At 42.4% G+C, this 21944-nt stretch overlaps 1 protein-coding gene across 1 annotated transcript; it reads right to left on the bottom strand.

Moving 5' to 3' along the window:
- Positions 1-4240: 4240 nt before the first annotated feature.
- LOC140588922 (stonustoxin subunit beta-like) lies at positions 4241-21058 on the bottom strand. Its single transcript, XM_072711583.1, has 3 exons — positions 20922-21058; positions 20768-20814; positions 4241-4894 (listed from the first exon to the last, which is right to left on the bottom strand). Exons 1-3 carry the CDS (start codon positions 20969-20971, stop codon positions 4362-4364), a joined length of 630 nt encoding a protein of 209 aa, XP_072567684.1. The 5' UTR covers positions 20972-21058; the 3' UTR covers positions 4241-4361.
- Positions 21059-21944: the final 886 nt, after the last annotated feature.

Raw genomic sequence — 21944 nt, 5'->3', positions numbered from 1 at the left:
GTCATGCTCTGACACATTATGCTCTGTCCAGATGGATATTCAGCTTTCCGGTGAAACACACCAGGTTTAGCATGTTAGCACATTAGCGTGTTAGCACATTAGCGTGTTAGCACCAGAGTGCCATTTGTAGTCAGATTACAGGGTAGTGTGATGAACTGTCTTTGTCGTTTCCCATAATGAAACCGCTTGCCGATGGCCCCCTCACTTCTCTTACTGCTGGTCCTCATGTCCATTTTTATAAAAGTCAAAAGATTAAATGCACTTCATCTGTCTGAGGGGAAAATTCTAGATTAACAGGGACATAAAGATGGGAAATTTACTTGGTTCTACCAAGGATTGACCCCAGGGCTACATGTAAAGCAGATGTGAAAACTGCTACACTATAGAACCAGCAGGAAAAAGAATGTGTACTTCATCCAACAGACTTTTAGAAAGGCCAGGCTTAACCTAGCCTGCAGGTTTTTCTAGCTTGTACTGAGCAAATCGACAGCCCAGAAGTTTCACCTTTATGTTACCAATCCCGCCTCTTTGCTCCCGCTGTCCAATCAGTGCAGAGATGGGCGGGCCACTGTAGTTGACAGGAAAATGACAGGGGGACAGGCATGAACACGCAAGGCCTCTGCTTAAATGGCTTACCCTGCTTAATCCTCTGAATGAACTCTGTGATGTGGAGAATCCACTTATTATGTATGCTGACAATTCAGAAGAGTGTTTATCTATGGAACATGAATTTAAAAAGGTTTGTGCATGACTCAGTAAATGAGATCTATGTGTAGTATTGCTGTCTAGGTGTTGAGCGAAATTGCTGACTAATATTCTGCTTCATTATTGACATGCTAACACAGAAATTTTATCCAAAGCAATGCATGTTTTTGAGAAAGAAAGGTCAGCCAGTCCCTGGAACAATTATGAGTTAAGGGTCTTGCTTGTGGGTCCAATACAGAAATCACACTGCTGAGCCAAGGATTTGAACTGATGACCTTCTGGCGAAAGATACAGCATCCTAACCCGCTGATTGTACACTAGCCACAACATGAGGGCCCAACAGTGATGATTTCCCTCTGCTGACCATGGAATCAGAAATGAACCTTCCAATCACACAACCTCTAACAGCCCCACTGCAATTTGAACTCAAGTCACAAGACTCAAAGCCCAGCGTGCTGCCCATTACACAGATAATAAAATATCTGTGATGTTGTAGTTTCAGTTTGTCTCTCATGCAGGATGTTCACATGTCCTTCCTGTGTTTGTGTGTACTGGGTACTGTGGTTTCTTCACACATGGGTTGTTTATTCTTGCACATCAAATAAAAGTGTTACAATTGGGAACTTCTATTTTATAATATAATACTTGGGGTTGATTGTATGTGGACCGAATATAGGGGAACACAGGATGGAGTTAAGTGATGTAGGTTAAGGATGTGTGCACAAGGTTAATAAATTATAATCTGTTTATAAAGATCTACCACAGATTTGGGGTCTTGGGCAGCTGGAATCTATGTGGAAAAATCCTAAGAGCCTCCAGCTTTAACAGCCAGCTACACTGCTGCATAGCTGAGGGAGACCCACACTGGACAGTGGTGCTGCCCAGTGAGGAACTAGCTTTCCATGGTCTGGACAGCTACTTCATTTCTGATGGCAGACTCACCATTACTCTCCAACACTACATATAAAGGTTCTTCGAATTATGAAACATTTCAGCTTAAACCTTGTCTAAATGTAGAAATGATAATGTTTGTATATTGCATGTATAAAGGTTTTGCTTTGTCACCTTATTGATGGTGAGAACCTCCTTTCTCTGGGTGAGAGGAATGTTTGACAAATTATTCCCCATCATCAAGACACAAGTGGAATCTCGTTGTTCCTAAATAAAATTATAATAATAATAATTTAACCTTTATGGTCCCTCATGGGGAAATTCTTTTTATGCCTCCATCAACTTGCTCTTTGTAGAACAAGCTGTCTGTGAAGGGCAGCCACCTGTTGGAGCACCCAGGGAGCCGGGGGTTAAGGGCTTTGCTCAAGGACCCATAGACATGCTGAGGCTGAACTGGCGACCTTGTGATTACAAGCACACAGGCTTAGCCTACTGAGCCACAAGCTGCCCCAATATGCACATTTTTTAACTTCACCAAATGTTATTACTTTTATTTTAGAATATATTTTATCTGGTTAATGTTTTGTGGTACGTTAAATAACGACTGTACCCGTTAACCGTATCTGGCGTGTTGTGGGTGGACGTTAATTGAGGGAATGCAGATTCTCAAGTACTGCGACCTACGGGAATCCCGCAGTTACCTCAGAACGGCAGTAGGGGGCGGACGTGAGATTCTGCCGTCTGAAGTTAAACCGTATTTTTCCGTGAGAAGTAAAAATGTGTTAAGCATTATTTTTAATTACTTGTGAAATTATTTAGGTAGTAAGCGCTTAGTTCGGCTTTTAATGATTATTTTCCAGTGTTTTAATAGAAGTGTGAGTGACGCCGTTTGCTAATTAGCTTGTCGATTGTCAGGTACAGCAGTTAACCTTTTTAATCAGGAATTTTTTATTCCTGCTTGTGTTTTGATCATTTAATCTAACGTGTGATACTAATGTGATTTATCACGTTTTTTTGTTTTTAACAAAAAGTTTTTTTGCTTTCGCAGTTATGTTTCCCGTCTCCTTTTACATGGTTATTATATATGCTGATTTAATCTAATCGTGTTAGTTATGTCCATTTACATTACAGTGTATTCATTTAATTGTATTACATGATTTATGTTACTCAGTTACCTCAATTATGCTTTGAGCAGCACTGAACCAGGACAGTAATGGGATACATTAGGAAGCTTTTATTGTCAGTGTACAGGTAGCAAATACAATATATAGACAGAAATACACTCACCTAAAGGATTATTAGGAACGCCTGTTCAATTTCTCATTAATGCAATTATCTAATCAACCAATCACATGGCAGTTGCTTCAATGCATTTAGGGGTGTGGTCCTGGTCAAGACAATCTCCTGAACTCCAAACTGAATGTCAGAATGGGAAAGAAAGGTGATTTAAGCAATTTTGAGCGTGGCATGGTTGTTGGTGCCAGACGGGCCAGTCTGAGTATTTCACAATCTGCTCAGTTACTGGGATTTTCATGCACAACCATTTCTAGGGTTTACAAAGAATGGTGTGCAAAGGGAAAAACATCCAGTATGCGGCAGTCCTGTGGGCGAAAATGCCTTGTTGATGCTAGAGGTCAGAGGAGAATGGGCCGACTGATTCAAGCTGATAGAAGAGCAACTTTGACTGAAATAACCACTCGTTACAACTGAGGTATGCAGCAAAGCATTTGTGAAGCCACAACACGCACAACCTTGAGGCGGATGGGCTACAACAGCAGAAGACCCCACCGGGTACCACTCATCTCCACTACAAATAGGAAAAAGAGGCTACAATTTGCACGAGCTCACCAAAACTGGACAGTTGAAGACTGGAAAAATGTTGCCTGGTCTGATGAGTCTCGATTTCTGTTGAGACATTCAAATGGTAGAGTCAGAATTTGGCGTAAACAGAATGAGAACATGGATCCATCATGCCTTGTTACCACTGTGCAGGCTGGTGGTGGTGGTGTAATGGTGTGGGGGATGTTTTCTTGGCACACTTTAGGCCCCTTAGTGCCAATTGGGCATCGTTTAAATGCCACGGCCTACCTGAGCATTGTTTCTGACCATGTCCATCCCTTTATGACCACCATGTACCCATCCTCTGATGGCTACTTCCAGCAGGATAATGCACCATGTCACAAAGATCGAATCATTTCAAATTGGTTTCTTGAACATGACAATGAGTTCACTGTACTACAATGGCCCCCACAGTCACCAGATCTCAACCCAATAGAGCATCTTTGGGATGTGGTGGAACGGGAGCTTCGTGCCCTGGATGTGCATCCCACAAATCTCCATCAACTGCAAGATGCTATCCTATCAATATGGGCCAACATTTCTAAAGAGTGCTTTCAGCACCTTGTTGAATCAATGCCACATAGAATTAAGGCAGTTCTGAAGGCGAAAGGGGGTCAAACACCGTATTAGTATGGTGTTCCTAATAATCCTTTAGGTGAGTGTATATAAAATGTACATATAGAGGGGAGAGGAAAAGCCCCCCAATCATCAGGATTACATTTTATTACATTTTAATCAGAAACAAATACACATTTTACGTTTGTGCAGCTTGCCAAACCCAGTCATTAATCTAATTTATGTCACACTTCAGACAGAGTAAAAAGGGTTATACTGGTTAAAAAGCAGATTTTACCTTTTTGCCATGGAAAAGCAGCGACATGTGACACTCTGATAAGGTAAAAATGATTCCTCCAGCACACAGTGAGCTATCCCAGCATGCACAGGGACACGGAAGAGTTAGTATAAACCCAAAACCCTGGACAGAGGGGTTCAGTGAATGAGGAGGTGAAGCTGTACAGGAGGGTCAGTCCATCAGAGGAGACTCTGTAGAAGGACAGAGTACCAGCCGCCCAGTCCAGATACACTCCTACTCTGCGGGAGTCTGAAGGTTCTATGGGTAGGTCAGTCTGTTTCTTATTGTGCCAGACAGAGTAACTGTCAGGAGAGCAGCAGAGACTCCATGACTTGTCATTGGCTCCAAGCAGACAGTCATCACTCCATCCTTTCCTCCCGATTCCGTTATAAGTCACTCCTATCCGGGCTACATCTCCACTCCACTCAGCCTCCCAGTAACAGCGACCAGTCAGACTCTCTCTGCACAGAACTTGGTGCCAGTAGTCAAATCTCTCTGGATGATCAGGATATGGCTGCTTTGCCCCCCGTGTCACCTTCCTGTTCCCCTCTGACAGAGACAGGAGTCTGTTTGCTGTGTTGGGGTCCAGCATCAGCTGGCAGGAGTCTGTAGGCAAGAGGAAGAGCGATTAATCCCATCGCGAAGCCCAGCATCTCCATCATTATCACTCTCACACCTCACACACTCACTAACACAGAATTCGCTCCAATACACACATTTTATTCTAGTGATGCACAATAATGCATTTTTCAACTGATACCGATAATCGATAATTTGCTCCTCCTTACAGCCGATAGCCAATAATGTTAAACCGATATTTGTATTAAAAGACCTAATAAAAAAAGGAGTACAGAAAAACAAGAACAAATGTAACTTTACAAAAGCAGAATTTATTTCTACTTTTTCCACATTAATGTGGGCAGGCATCAAATCCAACATCCAACCTACAACAAATTGTCAATGTGTAATGGTAAGCTTTTAGGGAAAAAATTTTTTTTATACTTCATTGCACAACAAGGCTCTTAAAAGTAAGCCATTTTTTGTAATGTTGAACATAACATTAAAAAATAATGCAAAGTCAGTGTCAACATAATTGGTCTATTCACAGAACAGAATATAACCACAAAATTCATACTAGTGAAAATCAAAATAACACTCAAAGTGCAAGAAAATGCAATGTGGCTCAATTTAAAACCAAAATGAGCACAAAATGCTACTCAACATCTTTTTTTTTTTTTTTAACTGAGGGTGAATCAGTGGAAGATTTTTCTTGATAAATAGAAGCTGCTCTGCCTTCTCACAACTTAAGCGGTTTCTTTTTTCGTCCATTACATTTGCACGGAAAAGTAGACCCATAATGGTGAAGGAACCGCCATGTTATCTTAAGCATCACACATGCGACATGAGCAGTGGTGGCGCCGCAGTAGGATCTGTGCAGAATTACAGTAGTAGGAACTGCGCAAATTTGGAGGCTAAATTAAGTTCATAATTATTGGATTTCATTATCGGTTGAATTTTTCATTATCAAAATTATCGGTGTGACGTCATAATTGCCATTATTGGCCGGTAATTATCGGTGACCGATATTATCGTGCATCCCTATTTTATTCCCAATATACTCATGTAGCTGCCCGAGTCTGCGGCGCTCCGGCTGCCCCCTGCGCTCTGATGCTACGTTCACACTGCGAGCGGCGAGAGCGTCAAAGCGACCGGAAGTCATTCATTCTCTATGGGAGGGAGCGTCGGGAGGCGTCGAGGAGCGGCGCGGCGCGGCGCATCGCGATCTTGGAGGCGGGAGCGTCAGACAGAAGTTGAATCCCAGTCAACTTTATGGTAATGAGCTGTGACACGGTTGAGCAGCAACCAATGGGAATATAGAGATGCTCCGCTAAAGAGAGCGCCGCAGAACGTAAACGTGTAAACTTTTGTTCCGACCCAACCGTTCCTAGGCACAATGGAGGAGAGACTTATTATTGCTGTGGCCGGGTACCCAGTTATATATGATGTGTCTCTGTTTGCATACAGGGACATAAATAAAAAAAAAAGAGGCATGGACCAGAGTGTCCGAAACAATCGGTGTTCCAGGTGAGATGGTGAAGTGCATAATATATATTTTTGATCAGTAGTAATTTAGGCGCCATAGCAGAGAATTGTCAGTAATGTTATATCTATTTATAGCATTAGTGTTTGTCAAAACATAATTATGTGTTTTAGTAGAACTGTCGTGATACATTTGAAGTACTATTTATGTTAACTAAAGAAACATAAAGCACAAGCAACTACTTGGCGATCATCCATTGTGAGAAGGTAAATTTGAAAAGAAGCGCTACACTATTTATAGGTAACATTTTCCCTCCAGAATGCTTGATTTTAAGCGGGAATGCAAATAACTGGCTCACAACAATATTTATTTGATAAATTATGTCCTGTCAGGAGTTGGCGCAAAGGTATAACTACACGTTTGTTTGTTTTGCGGCCCCTTTAAAAAGTTCTCAGAGCATGGCATTCTGAGTGGCCTTGTCCCCGCCCACTCTATGATGTCAGAGAGCATCTCCGGCGTTGGCTAGCGTCGCGTTCAGGGCGGCGGGAGTATGGAAGGCCAACGGGGCCAAAACATCTTAAAAAACACGTCGATTTTTCACATGCAAAAAATCAACACGTCGGTTTTTCACATGCAAAAAATCAACACGTCGGTTTTTCACATGCAAAAAATCAACACGTCGATTTTTCACATGCAAAAAAAATTAACACGTCGATTTTTCACGGCTAAAGACGTATTTTTTTTAACGCCTTCAGACGTCAAAAACAGGCAGAATTTCTCTCTTTTTAAATGAGGACATACACTTAATTATTTTAAAATATGATAAAATATGTGCATGTGCCTATATTATTAATATTCTTAATTACAATTCGTTGGTACTAGTAGTTGTATTTAACAAATTCTTACTACTCTTCTTCTTCTTATTATTATTATTATTAAAGTGAGTAATAGCTTCCTCATAGCTATGTCATAGCATTCTGCTTACAATCTTGTCAAGTTTTATACTGTATAACACGTATGCCCACTTCACCTCTATTGGCACACACAGATATAGAGAACAGTCAGAGAGAAGGAAGGTGATTCAAGATTCTTTATTTGTCACATGCATAGTCATACAGGTACAACATGCAGTGAAATGTATAGTGAACCGCTCTTTTTGACTGTGCCTCCATTAAATAATTAAACAAAAAATCAAACAAAGAACACAAGTTAAAAAGATAACATTTGTAAAACAATGTAGGAAAATAGTAAAACTTTGAAATAGATTAAACAAGTCTGAGACAGATTTACAGATGTGCAAGTTATAAAGTTAAAGTGCATTTTGCAATGTCTGCACAACAGTGTGAACAGCTTAGAAACCCTTGTAATAGTGTAGCAGCATGAACAGTGCATGTACAGTAATAAATGATAGAGGCAGTATGGAATGACAGACAATTATTATTAATACAGACAAAAATTAGGCTGCTCTGCAGTGATCAAGAATGTAATACTACAAAAAGGAGGGGTTGTACATGTCTCAGTTGAGAAGCTGAATGGCCTGAGGATAAAAACTCCTCACAAGTCTCTCTGTTTTGCCCATAATGGTGCAAAACCTTCTGCCTGATTGCAGAAGCTGAAACAGTCCATTCCTGGGATGAGATTAGTTTTTTACAATCCTTGTTGCTCGGCCCATGTCAGCCCCTCTGAGATATGGATTCCTAGGTACTTGAATATTCAACAGGCCACACCACTTCATCTAGACTCATAGACTTTATAGATCTAATAGATCTAGAGTATGTATTGTTACGTCCGTGTGTGTGTCCAGTCCATCTCACCATCAGATCCCATTCCATCAAGCTGCTGATTCCGGTTCCGCATTTTCCATCTCTCTACACAAGCCGTGCCAAAACTGGATCTACTGGTTATCATCGCCTCGTTCCCGTTTCCCGCCTCTACAGCCCCGGATTATAAAAGACGCCTGCACACCCCATCTCCCAGCTCTTGCTCGTGATTTGTATTTGCTTTGCCTTTTTTCTATTGTATTTTTGGATTTACTGTTACGACCCGTTTTGGCTTTCGACTTTCGCGTTTTTGGTTTTCGATTTGGTTTTGGTTGCTCGGCTTGGATTGATTTACCCGTGTTTTGACTATTGCATGATTATCGACTATTCTTAGGATTTCGGATTGGTTTTGGTTGCTTGTGTTATATATATATATATATATATATATATATATATATATATGTTCTTTTTTTGTATGTGTGTGTGTATGGGGATAAAGGTTGTAGGGAGTGACTGCCATTTGTTTTCTGCGTGTACGGCGTTTTTGTCCCTGTTTTGTGATTAGCGAGGGTTAGGATAGCGTTTGTCTTTTGTTTCACTTTTGTTTTTGGTTAGGGAAGTTCGTTGGTACGCGGTTAGCTAATTCACTGGATTTTGTTTATTGTTTTGGCCGGTGTCACTCCTGAAGTTCACCTTGTCCCCTGAAATACACAGTGTTATCATCTTCATCGCCTTGGGTGTTGATTATTCCCTCACCTCCTTCTCCTCTACCTCCCGACTCCCTGTTCCCTTTTTCCCGACTCCCTGTTCCCCTTTTCCCGAACCATATTGCTGTTTACGCCCCGTCCCTAGACCGGGACGTAACAGAATTGGGGGCTCGTCCGGGATCATCATCACCTAGGGTAGTGGGCTACTATCTTACTGGTGTGGCAATGGCTGACTTTGACCTGACTCACTTTACTCTGTGTCCCACCTTGGAAGGCTTTGATGCCTGTAGGAAGATCGATCTGTTACAGATCGCTGCTTTCTTTGATGTGCCGGTGCCTCGAGCTGCTTCCAAAAAGGAGGTTAAAGCTCTGCTATTTGATGACCTGGTATCTCGGGGTATATTGCCTGAGAGGGAGGAGGCGACGGGTGTTGCTCCTCAGATGGCACAGTCACCCGTAGCGGAGGCGAGCGGGATGACCGGTCCATCTTTGGGCATGGATCCCGGAAGCCCGCCCCCTGCTCTCGAAGACCCTCGTCTAGCCATCCGACTAAAGGAGTTGGAGCTAGAGTTAAAGAAACAGGAGAACCAGGCACAGCTTCTGCATTTGCGCGCTTTGCAGGTGGAGGCAGATAAAGAGATCGCCTTAGCACGGCTGAAAGTGGAGCAGCCCACACCGGGTCCTCTGCCGCGGGGATTGACACAACCCGGTGTTCCTCAGGGCTCCCCGGTAGGTGAAGTCCCTGGGTTTGATGTCAGTCGGCAAGTCAATCTAGTACCACTGTTTAGGGAAAATGAAGTGGATGCTTATTTTCCTATATTCGAACGCATTGCCACAACCTTAAAGTGGCCTAAGTCTCTCTGGTCATTGATGCTACAATGCAAGTTGGTAGGAAAAGCCCAGGATGTGTGTGCAGCTTTGACTCTGGAGCAAAGCCTTGATTATGAAGTCGTTAAAACCACTATTCAGCGGGCTTATGAACTGGTGCCGGAAGCCTATCGACAGAATTTCAGGCGGCTCAGAAAAACCAACAGCCAGACGTTTGTGGAATTTGCCAGAGAAAAATTTGTGTTATTTGAAAAGTGGTGTACTTCTAGTGCGGTCTCTGAATTTGAACAGTTGAAGGAGCTTATTTTGTTAGAGGAATTTAAGAATTGTATACCTGAGAAAATCGTGATCTATTTGAATGAACAGAAGGTCACTAGTTTGTCCGAGGCCGCTACATTAGCAGACGAGTTTGCACTAACTCATAAGTTTGTTTTTGCCTCCCCTCTGTCTCGGCGAGATCCTGCTCCCAGTGTTGCTACAACCGGACCTAAGTCTGTACGTACCGGATCGCCTAAATCGGGTGTTTCGGATAAACTAGTGGAAACCCGTTCCTGCTTCTACTGTCACTTGCCAGGACATCTTATAGATGCTTGTCCAGCGCTAAAGCGCAAGATGGCCAGACAGACTGTACCAGAAAAACCTGTGCATTGTGTGAAGACTATTTGTGGCGATGTTCAGTCTTCTGTGGATTCGTCTTTTACGCCTTTTATTTTCTCTGGGTTTATTTCTTTCGGTAATGAAAGTGACGAGAAACAGCCTGTCACTGTCCTGCGGGATACAGGGGCGGCTCAATCTCTTGTTTTGGACACTGTGCTTCATTTTTCGGACTCATCCTATTGTGGCAGTGATGTTTTGATTCAGGGGATCGATATGACCGTGGTGCGTGTGCCTCTACATACGGTTTATCTACATACGGATGACTTTGCGGGATGTTATAAGGTTGCTGTTCGTTCGCAGTTACCTGTTCCTGGTGTTTCATTTGTTTTAGGGAATGATATAGCTGGGGGAAAAATAGCCTCAGTGTTAGAGGTGGTGGAAAAACCCAAATGTGAAAGTCCAAGTTCAAGTATCTTTCCGGCTTGTGCAGTAACTAGAGCTCAGGCACGGAAATACCGAGACGTGATTGACTTGTCTGATTCGTTTTTATGTGATAACACTGCTGAGGGTAAGACTCGTTCGTCTTTGTTGGAAGACAGCGATCTTCGTGCAGATGCTCCCACATTGACTGATGTTACCAGAGCTGAATTAATAAAAGCCCAGAAGGCTGACCCTTCTTTGGCTTACTGTTTCCGACTATCCGAGGGTAGCGATATTAACTCTACCCAGTCACCTCTTTATTTCTTAAGGGATGAGGTCTTAATGAGGAAATGGGGTCCTCCTGCATCACCGAACTCCTGGGATGCGGTGTACCAGGTGGTTGTCCCTTCTCCATTTAGACAACAAGTTCTATCGCTTGCCCATGACCATCCTTTTTCCGGTCATTTGGGAGTGCGTAAGACGCATGAGCGCATCTTAAGACATTTCTTTTGGCCTGGTATTAAAGGTAATGTTATTTCGTATTGTCGCACTTGTCACAAATGTCAAGTGTCTGGTAAACCCAATCAGGTGGTTCCCCCTGCACCGCTTCGACCTATACCGGTGGTTGGTGAACCGTTCGAATATATCTTGGTTGATTGTGTGGGTCCTCTTCCGAAGTCTCGTGCAGGACATAATTACCTCTTAACTCTCATGTGTATGACAACTCGTTACCCTGAAGCGATTCCCATTCGTTCCTTGAAATCGCGGGTGATTGTCAAGGCTTTTGTTAAGTTTTTCACCACATTTGGCTTACCTAAGACGGTTCAGTCAGATCAGGGGTCTAACTTTACCTCACGTCTGTTTAAACAGGTTCTTGCGGAGTTACAGGTCCAACATAAATTGTCCAGTGCTTACCATCCCGAGTCACAAGGTGCACTGGAACGCTTCCATCAGTCCTTAAAAAGTATGTTACGTACTTATTGTCTCGAGTCTGACAAGGACTGGGATGAGGGAGTCCCTTTGTTGCTTTTTGCCATCCGTAACGCTGTGCAGGAATCTACTGGTTTTAGTCCTGCTGAGTTGGTTTTTGGTCACTCTGTTCGTGGACCGCTCAAGTTGCTACAGGAGCAATGGTTGTCACCTATATCGGCTGCTCAGCCTAAACCTGTATCGACTTATGTTGAATCGCTTCGTTCTAGGTTGCGTGCGGCGTGGGATTGTGCTCGAGACTCTTTGACTGCTTCCCAGAAAGAGATGAAGTCTCGCTATGATTTGAAAGCGATCGAACGCTCTTTTCAGGTTGGTGATCGCGTGTTGGTTTTACTGCCTCTGCCTCGTTCCTCTCTGCAGGCACGATTTTCGGGACCCTACGTGATTTCCAGAAAACTTAGTGATACGGATTATGTTTTGGACACTCCCGACCGCAAGCGCAAGTCCCGGGTATGTCATGTAAACATGCTAAAGCCCTATCGCACACGTACAGATCCCGACATAGACGCTACATCTGCCCTGCCTGTTTTATCAGTCCCGATTGTCCCAGTGCCTCCTTCGGAGTATTCCCCTGAACAAGATGATCTTCATCTTGGGAAATTGTGTTTTCCCTGTGCTCGCCTGCCGAATTCTGAAGCCCTCGAAAATCTAGCCGACCGTTTAACCCATCTCCCCAATTTAGCTCGACAAGACATTCAGTCCCTCACAAGAAAATACCTGGATCTATTCTCAGACACCCCGTCCCGTACGAATGTCCTCTGTCATGACATCGATGTTGGTAGTCAGGTGCCTATTAAGCAACATCCTTATCGCGTAAATCCCCAGAAGCGTGCTGTGCTCCGTGAAGAAATCGCTTATCTTGAGGAAAACGGGTTAGCCATCCACAGTGTTAGTCCGTGGTGTTCTCCATGTGTTTTGGTGCCAAAACCAGATGGCACGTTCCGTTTTTGCACCGACTATAGAAAGGTTAACGCTATAACAAAAGCGGATTCTTTTCCACTCCCCCGTATGGAAGATTGTATTGATCGTATCGGCTCTGCCACTTATGTGAGTAAACTGGATCTTTTAAAGGGTTATTGGCAAGTTCCTCTTTCTCCGCGTGCCTCCGATATTTCTGCTTTTGCAACTCCGGACACCTTTATGCAATATACCGTTATGGCTTTCGGGCTCAAAAATGCACCTGCTACGTTCCAGCGGCTGATGAACAAAGTCTTGGGACATGTCTCTAATTGTGAAGTCTATTTAGACGATATCGTGGTTTATACCGATACCTGGGAAGAACACATGCGTGTGCTAGACGTTGTTTTTGGGAAGTTGCGTGAAGCTTCTTTAGTCTTGAATCTAGAGAAATGTGAATTTGGTAAGGGTATGGTTACTTATCTGGGAAAGACTGTAGGACAAGGCATGGTTAAACCTGTTAAGGCGAAAGTAGAGGCTATAAATTTGTTCCATGCTCCTCAGAGCAAGCGTGACCTCAGGCGGTTCCTTGGTATGGCCGGTTACTATCGGGGGTTTTGTAAGAATTTCTCGGATGTGGTTTTACCTCTGACTAGCCTCTTACGGAAGGACACAATTTTTGTGTGGTCCCCAGAGTGTCAACAGGCTTTTAACACGGTGAAGATGTTGCTGTGCAGTACTCCGGTGTTATCGACCCCTAACTTTAACAGACCGTTTAAACTAGAGGTGGATGCCAGCGGTACTGGTGCCGGGGCTGTGCTTCTACAAGAAGACGACATGGGGTTAGATCATCCCCTCAGTTATTTCTCAAAGAAATTCGTAAAACACCAGCTAAATTATAGCACGGTGGAAAAGGAAGCTCTTGCTCTTTTGTTGGCCCTCCAACATTTTGAAGTTTACCTGGGTGGGAGTAGTGTCCCGATCACCGTCTATACTGACCATAATCCACTTGTTTTTTTTAAATCGAATGTCCTCCTCCAATCAGCGCTTGTTACGTTGGTCCCTCATTGTGCAGAGTTTTAATTTGGTTATTGTGCATCGGCGTGGATCAGAAAATGTGGTAGCTGATGCTTTGTCAAGGTCGCATTGATTTGTGGACCCCCTTTGTGGTTTATTTTGTTATTGTATGCGTGGGTCCACACTTCTGGGTGGGGGTGTTACGTCCGTGTGTGTGTCCAGTCCATCTCACCATCAGATCCCATTCCATCAAGCTGCTGATTCCGGTTCCGCATTTTCCATCTCTCTACACAAGCCGTGCCAAAACTGGATCTACTGGTTATCATCGCCTCGTTCCCGTTTCCCGCCTCTACAGCCCCGGATTATAAAAGACGCCTGCACACCCCATCTCCCAGCTCTTGCTCGTGATTTGTATTTGCTTTGCCTTTTTTCTATTGTATTTTTGGATTTACTGTTACGACCCGTTTTGGCTTTCGACTTTCGCGTTTTTGGTTTTCGATTTGGTTTTGGTTGCTCGGCTTGGATTGATTTACCCGTGTTTTGACTATTGCATGATTATCGACTATTCTTAGGATTTCGGATTGGTTTTGGTTGCTTGTGTTATATATATATATATATATATATATATGTTCTTTTTTTGTATGTGTGTGTGTATGGGGATAAAGGTTGTAGGGAGTGACTGCCATTTGTTTTCTGCGTGTACGGCGTTTTTGTCCCTGTTTTGTGATTAGCGAGGGTTAGGATAGCGTTTGTCTTTTGTTTCACTTTTGTTTTTGGTTAGGGAAGTTCGTTGGTACGCGGTTAGCTAATTCACTGGATTTTGTTTATTGTTTTGGCCGGTGTCACTCCTGAAGTTCACCTTGTCCCCTGAAATACACAGTGTTATCATCTTCATCGCCTTGGGTGTTGATTATTCCCTCACCTCCTTCTCCTCTACCTCCCGACTCCCTGTTCCCTTTTTCCCGACTCCCTGTTCCCCTTTTCCCGAACCATATTGCTGTTTACGCCCCGTCCCTAGACCGGGACGTAACAGTATACGTATTTGTGTGTGTATATATATAAGTATTAATAAAAGCCCTACTACAATTATACAATATATATATATATATATTGTATAATTGTAGTAGGGCTTTTATTAATACTTTATACTAGTACTTTCTTTTGTGCTCACATGTATTTACATTTCTAGTATTTATTATCTTGATTGTATTGGAACAAGGTTTGTTAGGTCAAATTCCTTGTAAATGTCACATTACTTTGGCAATTCTGATGTACAATTTTCCAGGTTTCTCCTAAGAAAAACTTGGGTTTACGTGCGTAGATTAGCTGCACCACTCTGGATTTGTCAATTAATGGCTGTAGTGATTTTTTCTGCTTTGGGACAATTGAAACTGTAATAATAATATACAATTGTAATATATGTTTAATATAATACACTTGACAAACCTTGTTGCTGAGTGAGTGTTTGAATCTCGGCAACAAACTCCGAAATTGTTATCATCTCATCAGCAAATTCATTTTCAATCAATCGCCCACTTGCCCAACGTACACTGCTTTCCATTGTAGTCATTCTATTATAGCAAGATAGAGATATTCAAGGACACGCTAAGGGCATAAATCATAATAACAGCTGTTATATTAAAGTAGCGAAAAATGAGTTACTTCGTCAGTATTGTGTCTACATTAGCTTGTCCATTATTAGACAATGCCAGCCGGGTGTATTCTGTAAATATCTGATTGCAGTTCAAAAGAAAGCTTCTAAGAGCCATTTTCCTTTGCGCTCCGAATCAAGTTCTCTATCTAGTTTAATGGCACGCACACCTCCGTTAAGCAGTCTTCTGAGGCTCATCACAACCACGCAAAGAATCCGTAATCAAAAACGTAAAGTGATGCAGAAATACGTACCTGCGGCGAAGACCTGCGTTGTCTCTTAGTCACGGTATGTTTAAACACGTACGGCGATACGTCCCACTGCTTATTAGTATAATTTATATATTCATTGATGCGACACGAAACTTCCACTTTCGTAATAATAAATATTTATATTATGTTAATTTTTTCTATGACGTAAGTACACGCGTGGATCGTTGAGGTGTGACTGCAAATTACTTGACAGTGATGTAGGTTAACTATTGTTGTCGTATTTCCTCTTTTCGATTATTCAAATTAGAGCACAAGGTGATTCTGTGTTTATTATGTTGGTTTTACAACTTCAAATCTACAACGTAAAGTGAAAACGAGCCTAGAATAACGCAAAATGCCGATAACAATTTCGATGAATGAAGCACTAATGTGACGGATTTCTCCATCGGGGGAGCTGATCAGACATTGCACGGATGATGTATTTGCGCGTTGCAGTTTTTCTGCACAATCGACCATTTTCACTGATGCCCGAAATGGTAGTCAGAGGCACAATATGCTGCCATCATTTTAACATGTTAAATTTTTAAAATGCAGTAATTTTTGCTCCAACATTTTCATGTTGACTAACTTTAAAATAATGTCTGTGGGACAACGATCGAATGATGAGAAAAAGTAACAGCTGTATATTACAAGAATTAAAATAATAATAACTAATATGTTATGATCTGTCCTTGCGTTTGGAGACTTGTGTCATGACCTGCTCGTATGATCCTCGTGTGTGCCACGCCCCCCTCGTTAGCTCGTGTTAATTCCTGATTGTGATCACCTGTTGCCTGTTATTTTCGCCTTGTCCTGTGTATTTAGTCTGCGTCTGAGTCCGTTTTCCCCAGGTCTGTCATTAATGTTCGTCCTGTGCTGCTCCCTGTCTGCTTTAATAAACCCCGTTTACCCGTCACGGCTTCCTTAGTCTGATTCTCCGCTCCCTGCTCGTTCGTTCGCGCAGGTCTCAACAACTTGTATGTAAAATGCCATTTATACATGGATAATAAGACTTCAATATAGACACCATTAAATACCAGCAGTGCTGGGATAGCTGAATAAATATGTTGAATGTAGTCACTGGATGGAAGTTACAAGTATGTGCAATTGTTTGTCTAATGGACAAAAGTACTTGAGGCAGGTGTATGACAGCAGATAGGCAGTATAAAAAGGCAGTATATCCATGTTTTTTATGTTCAGTGTGCATGTATTAATTGATAATGAATAGATAATTAAAAAAGAGGGAAACACTCAACTAAGGGACGTTTGTGGACAGGAGTTGGTGGTGCTTTTATTTTGAAAGGGACGCTTTGTCCATTTCAGCATACGTTGCAAAATGCTGCCCGTTTTTGACGTCTGAAGGTGTGAAAAATCGACGTGTTGATTTTTTGCATGTGAAAAATCGACGTGTTGATTTTTTGCATGTGAAAAACCGACGTGTTGATTTTTTGCATGTGAAAAACCGACGTGTTGATTTTTTGCATGTGAAAAATCGACGTGTTTTTTAAGACGTTTTGGCCCCGTTGGCCTTCCATACGGGAGCGACGACTATGGAAGGCCATTTGGGGCATAACGTCTACTTTGACGTCCGTGTTAACACGCAAACAAATAACGTCTTAACACGTACATTATTTATGTGTTAAGCCGTTCAGACGTGTTAACACGGCCAATTTGAACGTCTTAAGACGTTTAAAATTGGGTGCTACCACTTTATCGGTTTTTGAGGGGACGCCCTGCAGACAGCCATTGCAAGAAGAGAAAAATGTTCCACTGTCACTAGATATATGACCGCAGGTAGCTGATTGACTGTCACTGCTTGATCCGTTCCATGTTTTTCAAGTGCGCAATCGCACGCGTTTAAATAGCGGATCCTGCAGTGAAACTAATGTATTACTATTACAGTTCTTTTTTTAAATTAGATTTGTTTATAATACGTGGAAAAAATAAACAATGCAATCACAGCATAAATATTTTGCATTTTTAAATATTTTAATACTGCAGCACAGGAACAATACATGCAAAAGTATGGCAAGCCGCTTTAACATTTAATCGCTAGACTGGATATGTATTGCAGATATCTCTAACTTAATTTTTCCTAGTGAGCATTTCAGATATCCACAATGACATTCTTCCTATCCACAATTGTCATTTCAGATATCTAGAATGGCGATGCGACGTACATCCGGTAAAATATAAGCCAGCTATTGTAGATGCCATCCATACTGTTGCTGTAACAGTTCTCTATAAATTTCTGATTACAAATAAATTAATAACTATATACGTTTTAATAGAAAACTAATAACTTGCACGGTAAAATATAAAACGTTCTTTGTTTCGTCCGCCTCATTTTGCTGAATATGCAAAATCTGCTGTTAATGCGGCATAACAGAAAGTGATCAGCATGATACGTTTAGCTCATCTGCACTGTTTAGCACAAATACAGACTCCAGGATTTACCAGTTTTGCTCCAGTTTCATTTTTGATTTGGTCACCCAGAGGGTCTGCTGACAGGCAGCTAGCGCAAGTGGCGTGTTGAGGGGCTGTCAGCTGTTCGCAGTCAGTGCATGGGACAGTCATTCATTCACAAAATGCATAATTTTGACCAGAGCATATAAGTCGAGCTCATCGCTCACGGACCTGTACGCTCCTCCAGCACCCCCCAATCACAGCCGCTTTGCTCATTATCGCCCCCCTCTCGGATCAATTTTAATCCCGCTCCAAGGAACTCGATCACCACTGTCTCCAAAAACGAAAACAATCTACATCATATTTTAATTTTAGCTTAAACTTTAGCGTGACATCAAAATAAATGAGCAGTCAAATCCACATTCAAGTAGAAATTGTTTATTTCTGGGTCAGTCATGCTTCAGACACAGGGTGTGAGCTGGTCTGCTACAGCATCAGTATACGAAAGTGGAGCGAGACGGATCGAGCGAGTGATGAGGTGACGCTAATAGTGGATAGTCAATGGACCCATTTTACGTTAAAACGGCGTCCTATCTACTCGTCAACAGATATGGATTCCCCATGTTCACCAGCTGTTTCCTGTTGCTGTCATTAGTTTAATGTATTTAGTCCGCGTTTCAGTTTGTTTCCCCAGTCCGGTCATTAACGTTGCGTATGTTTTGGATTGTGTCACCCCGCAAATAAATCCCTTTTGTGTGCATATCCATGACTCCTTTCGCCTGCTTCCCCATGCCGATCGTGACATATATATGTGGAATGTGTTTTTTTCCGTTTGGATATCTGAAATTAAAATTATGACTAGTTTACACTCTTCTCTACCACCTTTCATCTGTTCTGCCAGTTTAAATAAGCCCGCGATTCACCCCTCCAACAAATGGACTGTGCGGAATACAACATCACAGTCACGTCTGACACGTAATACATATGTTGCGTATACGTAATCACAACGTAGGACTCACATGGCTGAAAATAGAGTTCACGTAACTACAACGTAGAAACCACGTGACTGCAACGTACAGGGCACGTACTGCACACGTATAGCCCCTACGTCAAAAGGGGTGTGTATGTTTATGCCAACCAATAGCATAGATGCATTAAAGGTACAAACGTCTTAAGACGATCAAATTGGCAGTGTTAACACGTAGCTTTAAGACGTGTTAAGACGTCTGAACTAAATAATGTACGTGTTAAGACGTTATTTGTGTGTTAACACGGACGTCAAAGTAGACGTTATGCCCCAAATGGCCTTCCATAGACGACTGGCGTCTTTCACGCTCGCGGTGTGAACGTAGCATGAGACGCCGCGCTGAGAGACTCGCTGGGGACCGAACTGCACTTTAGCCTGCGCTCTATTATTCTGTACGATACACAAAATATAAAAACGAAGCAGGAATTCAAGTATGTGAAATACCTCAGGAAATGTCGGACGCCCGCGCGACGCCGGCGGGAAGACGCGCCAAAATGATGCGCGTGTTAGTTAAACTAATATGCTTAATTACAGGTAAATAAAATTGTAAACAGCATTCATCAAACATGTTAAACATGAAATTGTGCCCAACGAGTACCAGTATAAGTTAATTTGGCTTTGCTGCAAAATAAGAACTTGCTTCAAACCACTTCGGACACATACCTCCCTCCAGCAGCGTTCAGCGCCGACTAGTGATGTGTCGGTCGCGAACGAACCGTTTAAAAGATCCGGCTCCTGACCGAGAGACATTTTTATAAAGCAAAACGGCTCCGCGACTCAGCGTTCCACGCTGCTCTGACTGTGACTGAAGTTTGTGTTAATGGCGTGCGAGCCGCGCGACCAATCACGTGATGAGTCAGACAAGGTTCATACCATCAGGTTAAACGTAGGGAGGGGTGGGGGTGCGCGTGCTGACGGTATACAGGTACAGAGCAGGAGGAGAGGAGAGGAGGAGAGAAAGAGAGGGAGTGAGGTGCGCGAATAGTAGGTAAGATGAGTGACAACGGAAACAAAGCGACATTTGGATGTATTTTAATAGCTATGATAACTCAAAGGCAGAATGCACAGTTTGAAGATAAAGCTGTCATTTCGAGCAGGATCCACAAGCAACCTTCTCAGACACTTTAGAACTGCGCATCCAACAGTTCAGATGGAAGAAAAAAGACAGGCTAGCGTGCCTGCTACTGCCAGAAGCCGGATCAGCCCGTCTAAGCTGAGGCAATTAGCCTTTCTGCCCCACAGGAAATGTTAAAATGTAACACTGTTAGAAAGTTGATGGTTGTTATAACGGACAGATACAACTAAAACTGTTGGATGCTGCTATTTTGCACGTTTAAATTTATGTATTTTTATTTTTTTATTAGTTATTTTTCTTATTTGACTTTTTTTTGTTAGATCAACCACAAAAACAACTTTTCCACTTATAAAATGTTCAATGCAGGTGTAGTAGTGTTTGATGTTTTTACATTTAGTCTTTATACCAAACATAATGTAAAATTATGGTATTAAGGAAATTATAAGGTTTAGTACACATATCAGTCATGGGTCAAAACAGCGAGCCGGATCTTCTTGGTGAGCTGAGGCAAATGATCCGGCTCACAAAAAAGGGCCAAAACTCCCATTGTTCAGTATCCCAGCCAGTTTGGGGAGATTACGGATGCTTTCTTACGAAAATACTAACAAAACTCAAAAAAGATTGAATGTATTTCTACAGATTTTTCCAGACTATTTTCTATATAAGAAAGTAGTCATCTTTAAATCCAAACCAGCCCCTATTTTAAAAACACAAACAAACACACACACACACACACACACAATAATTATGTGAATGGTATCATAAAGTAGTATTAATGATATTAAGAATAAAAAACATACAAACCGACTTACATTTCTGGAACCCTGGTCTGGTCCTGCACTCTCCACTGTGGTCCACACTATAGCAGAAGCAGAATCACATAGAACTGCTGTATCCATTTATTTAATTGTTGCATTTTCTCCACATACAGTACACTACAGGTGCAGACACACGTTCTATACTCACTTTAGTTTCTCTAGTTTACATTTGGGATCCTCCAGTAGAGCAGAGAGCATCTTCTCTCCTGAGTCTCCTGGGTGATTGTAGCTCAGGTCCAGCTCTCTCAGGTGTGAGGAGTTTGACCTCAGAGCTGAAGCCAGGGAAGAACAGCCTTCTTCCGTGACTCTACAGAATGACAGCCTGCAGAGAGACAGACAATATCTTTCCAATAAATAAAATCACCTCACCACTATGAGTAATACTTTTAAGTAAATGTGACAACTGCAATTAAGATTTCAGTAATTACAGATTACAGTGTGGAATACCCAGTAATACTGACCTCAGTATCTCCAGTGTACAGTGTGAATCCCCCAGTCCAGCAGAGAGCAGCTTCACCCCTGAGTCCTGCAGGTCATTGTCACTCAGGTCCAGCTCTCTCAGGTGTGAGCAGTTTGACCTCAGAGCTGAAGCCAGGGAAGAACAGCCTTCTTCTGTGACTCTACAGAATGACAGCCTGCAGAGAGAAAGACAATATCTTTCCAATAAATAAAATCACCTCACCACTATGAGTATTACTTTTAAGTAAATGTGACGACTCCAATTAAGATTTCAGTAATTACAGATTACAGTGTAGAATACCCAGTAATATTGACCTCAGTTTCTCCAGTTTACAGTGTGAATCCCCCAGTCCAGCAGAGAGCAGCTTCACCCCTGAATCCTGCAGGTCATTGTCACTCAGGTCCAGGTCTGTCAGCTGAGAGGAGTTTGATCTGAGAGCTGAAGCCAACACTTCACAGCATGTCTCTGTGAGATTACAGCTGTTCAGGCTGGAAAAGGAAACATGCTAAGATAAAAATACATACACCACACACAGGTATATCCAATACTGTTATAATGTTAATGTTAAAAGTAAAGTTGTTTGGCATTTACCGCTAGGGGGTGCTCCTGTGCCTTAAAGAGAATGGGTGTGTGCTTCTTCTATGGTAGAGAGGAACGCCTGAGTTTTCTAGTCTAGAGCATGTGCTTTCTGGCTCTGCGCAGCCCGTTTGA

Source organism: Paramormyrops kingsleyae, chromosome 4 (assembly GCF_048594095.1).
Source record: "Paramormyrops kingsleyae isolate MSU_618 chromosome 4, PKINGS_0.4, whole genome shotgun sequence".
Taxonomy (NCBI): domain Eukaryota; kingdom Metazoa; phylum Chordata; class Actinopteri; order Osteoglossiformes; family Mormyridae; genus Paramormyrops; species Paramormyrops kingsleyae.
Note: the sequence above shows the minus strand (reverse complement) of the source record. Positions and strands in the feature narration are given on the sequence as shown.

Excerpts from the sequence above, each read along its gene's own strand:
- LOC140588922 (XM_072711583.1), bottom strand. The coding sequence starts at position 20,971 with ATGCTCTCTGCTCTACTGGAGGATCCCAAATGTAAACTAGAGAAACTA. Across the intron at positions 20,815-20,921 it reads TGTAAACTAGAGAAACTAAA|TGTGGACCACAGTGGAGAGT; the intron begins GTGAGTATAGAA and ends CTTCTGCTATAG. Across the intron at positions 4,895-20,767 it reads CAGACCAGGGTTCCAGAAAT|ACTCCTGCCAGCTGATGCTG; the intron begins GTAAGTCGGTTT and ends TCTTGCCTACAG.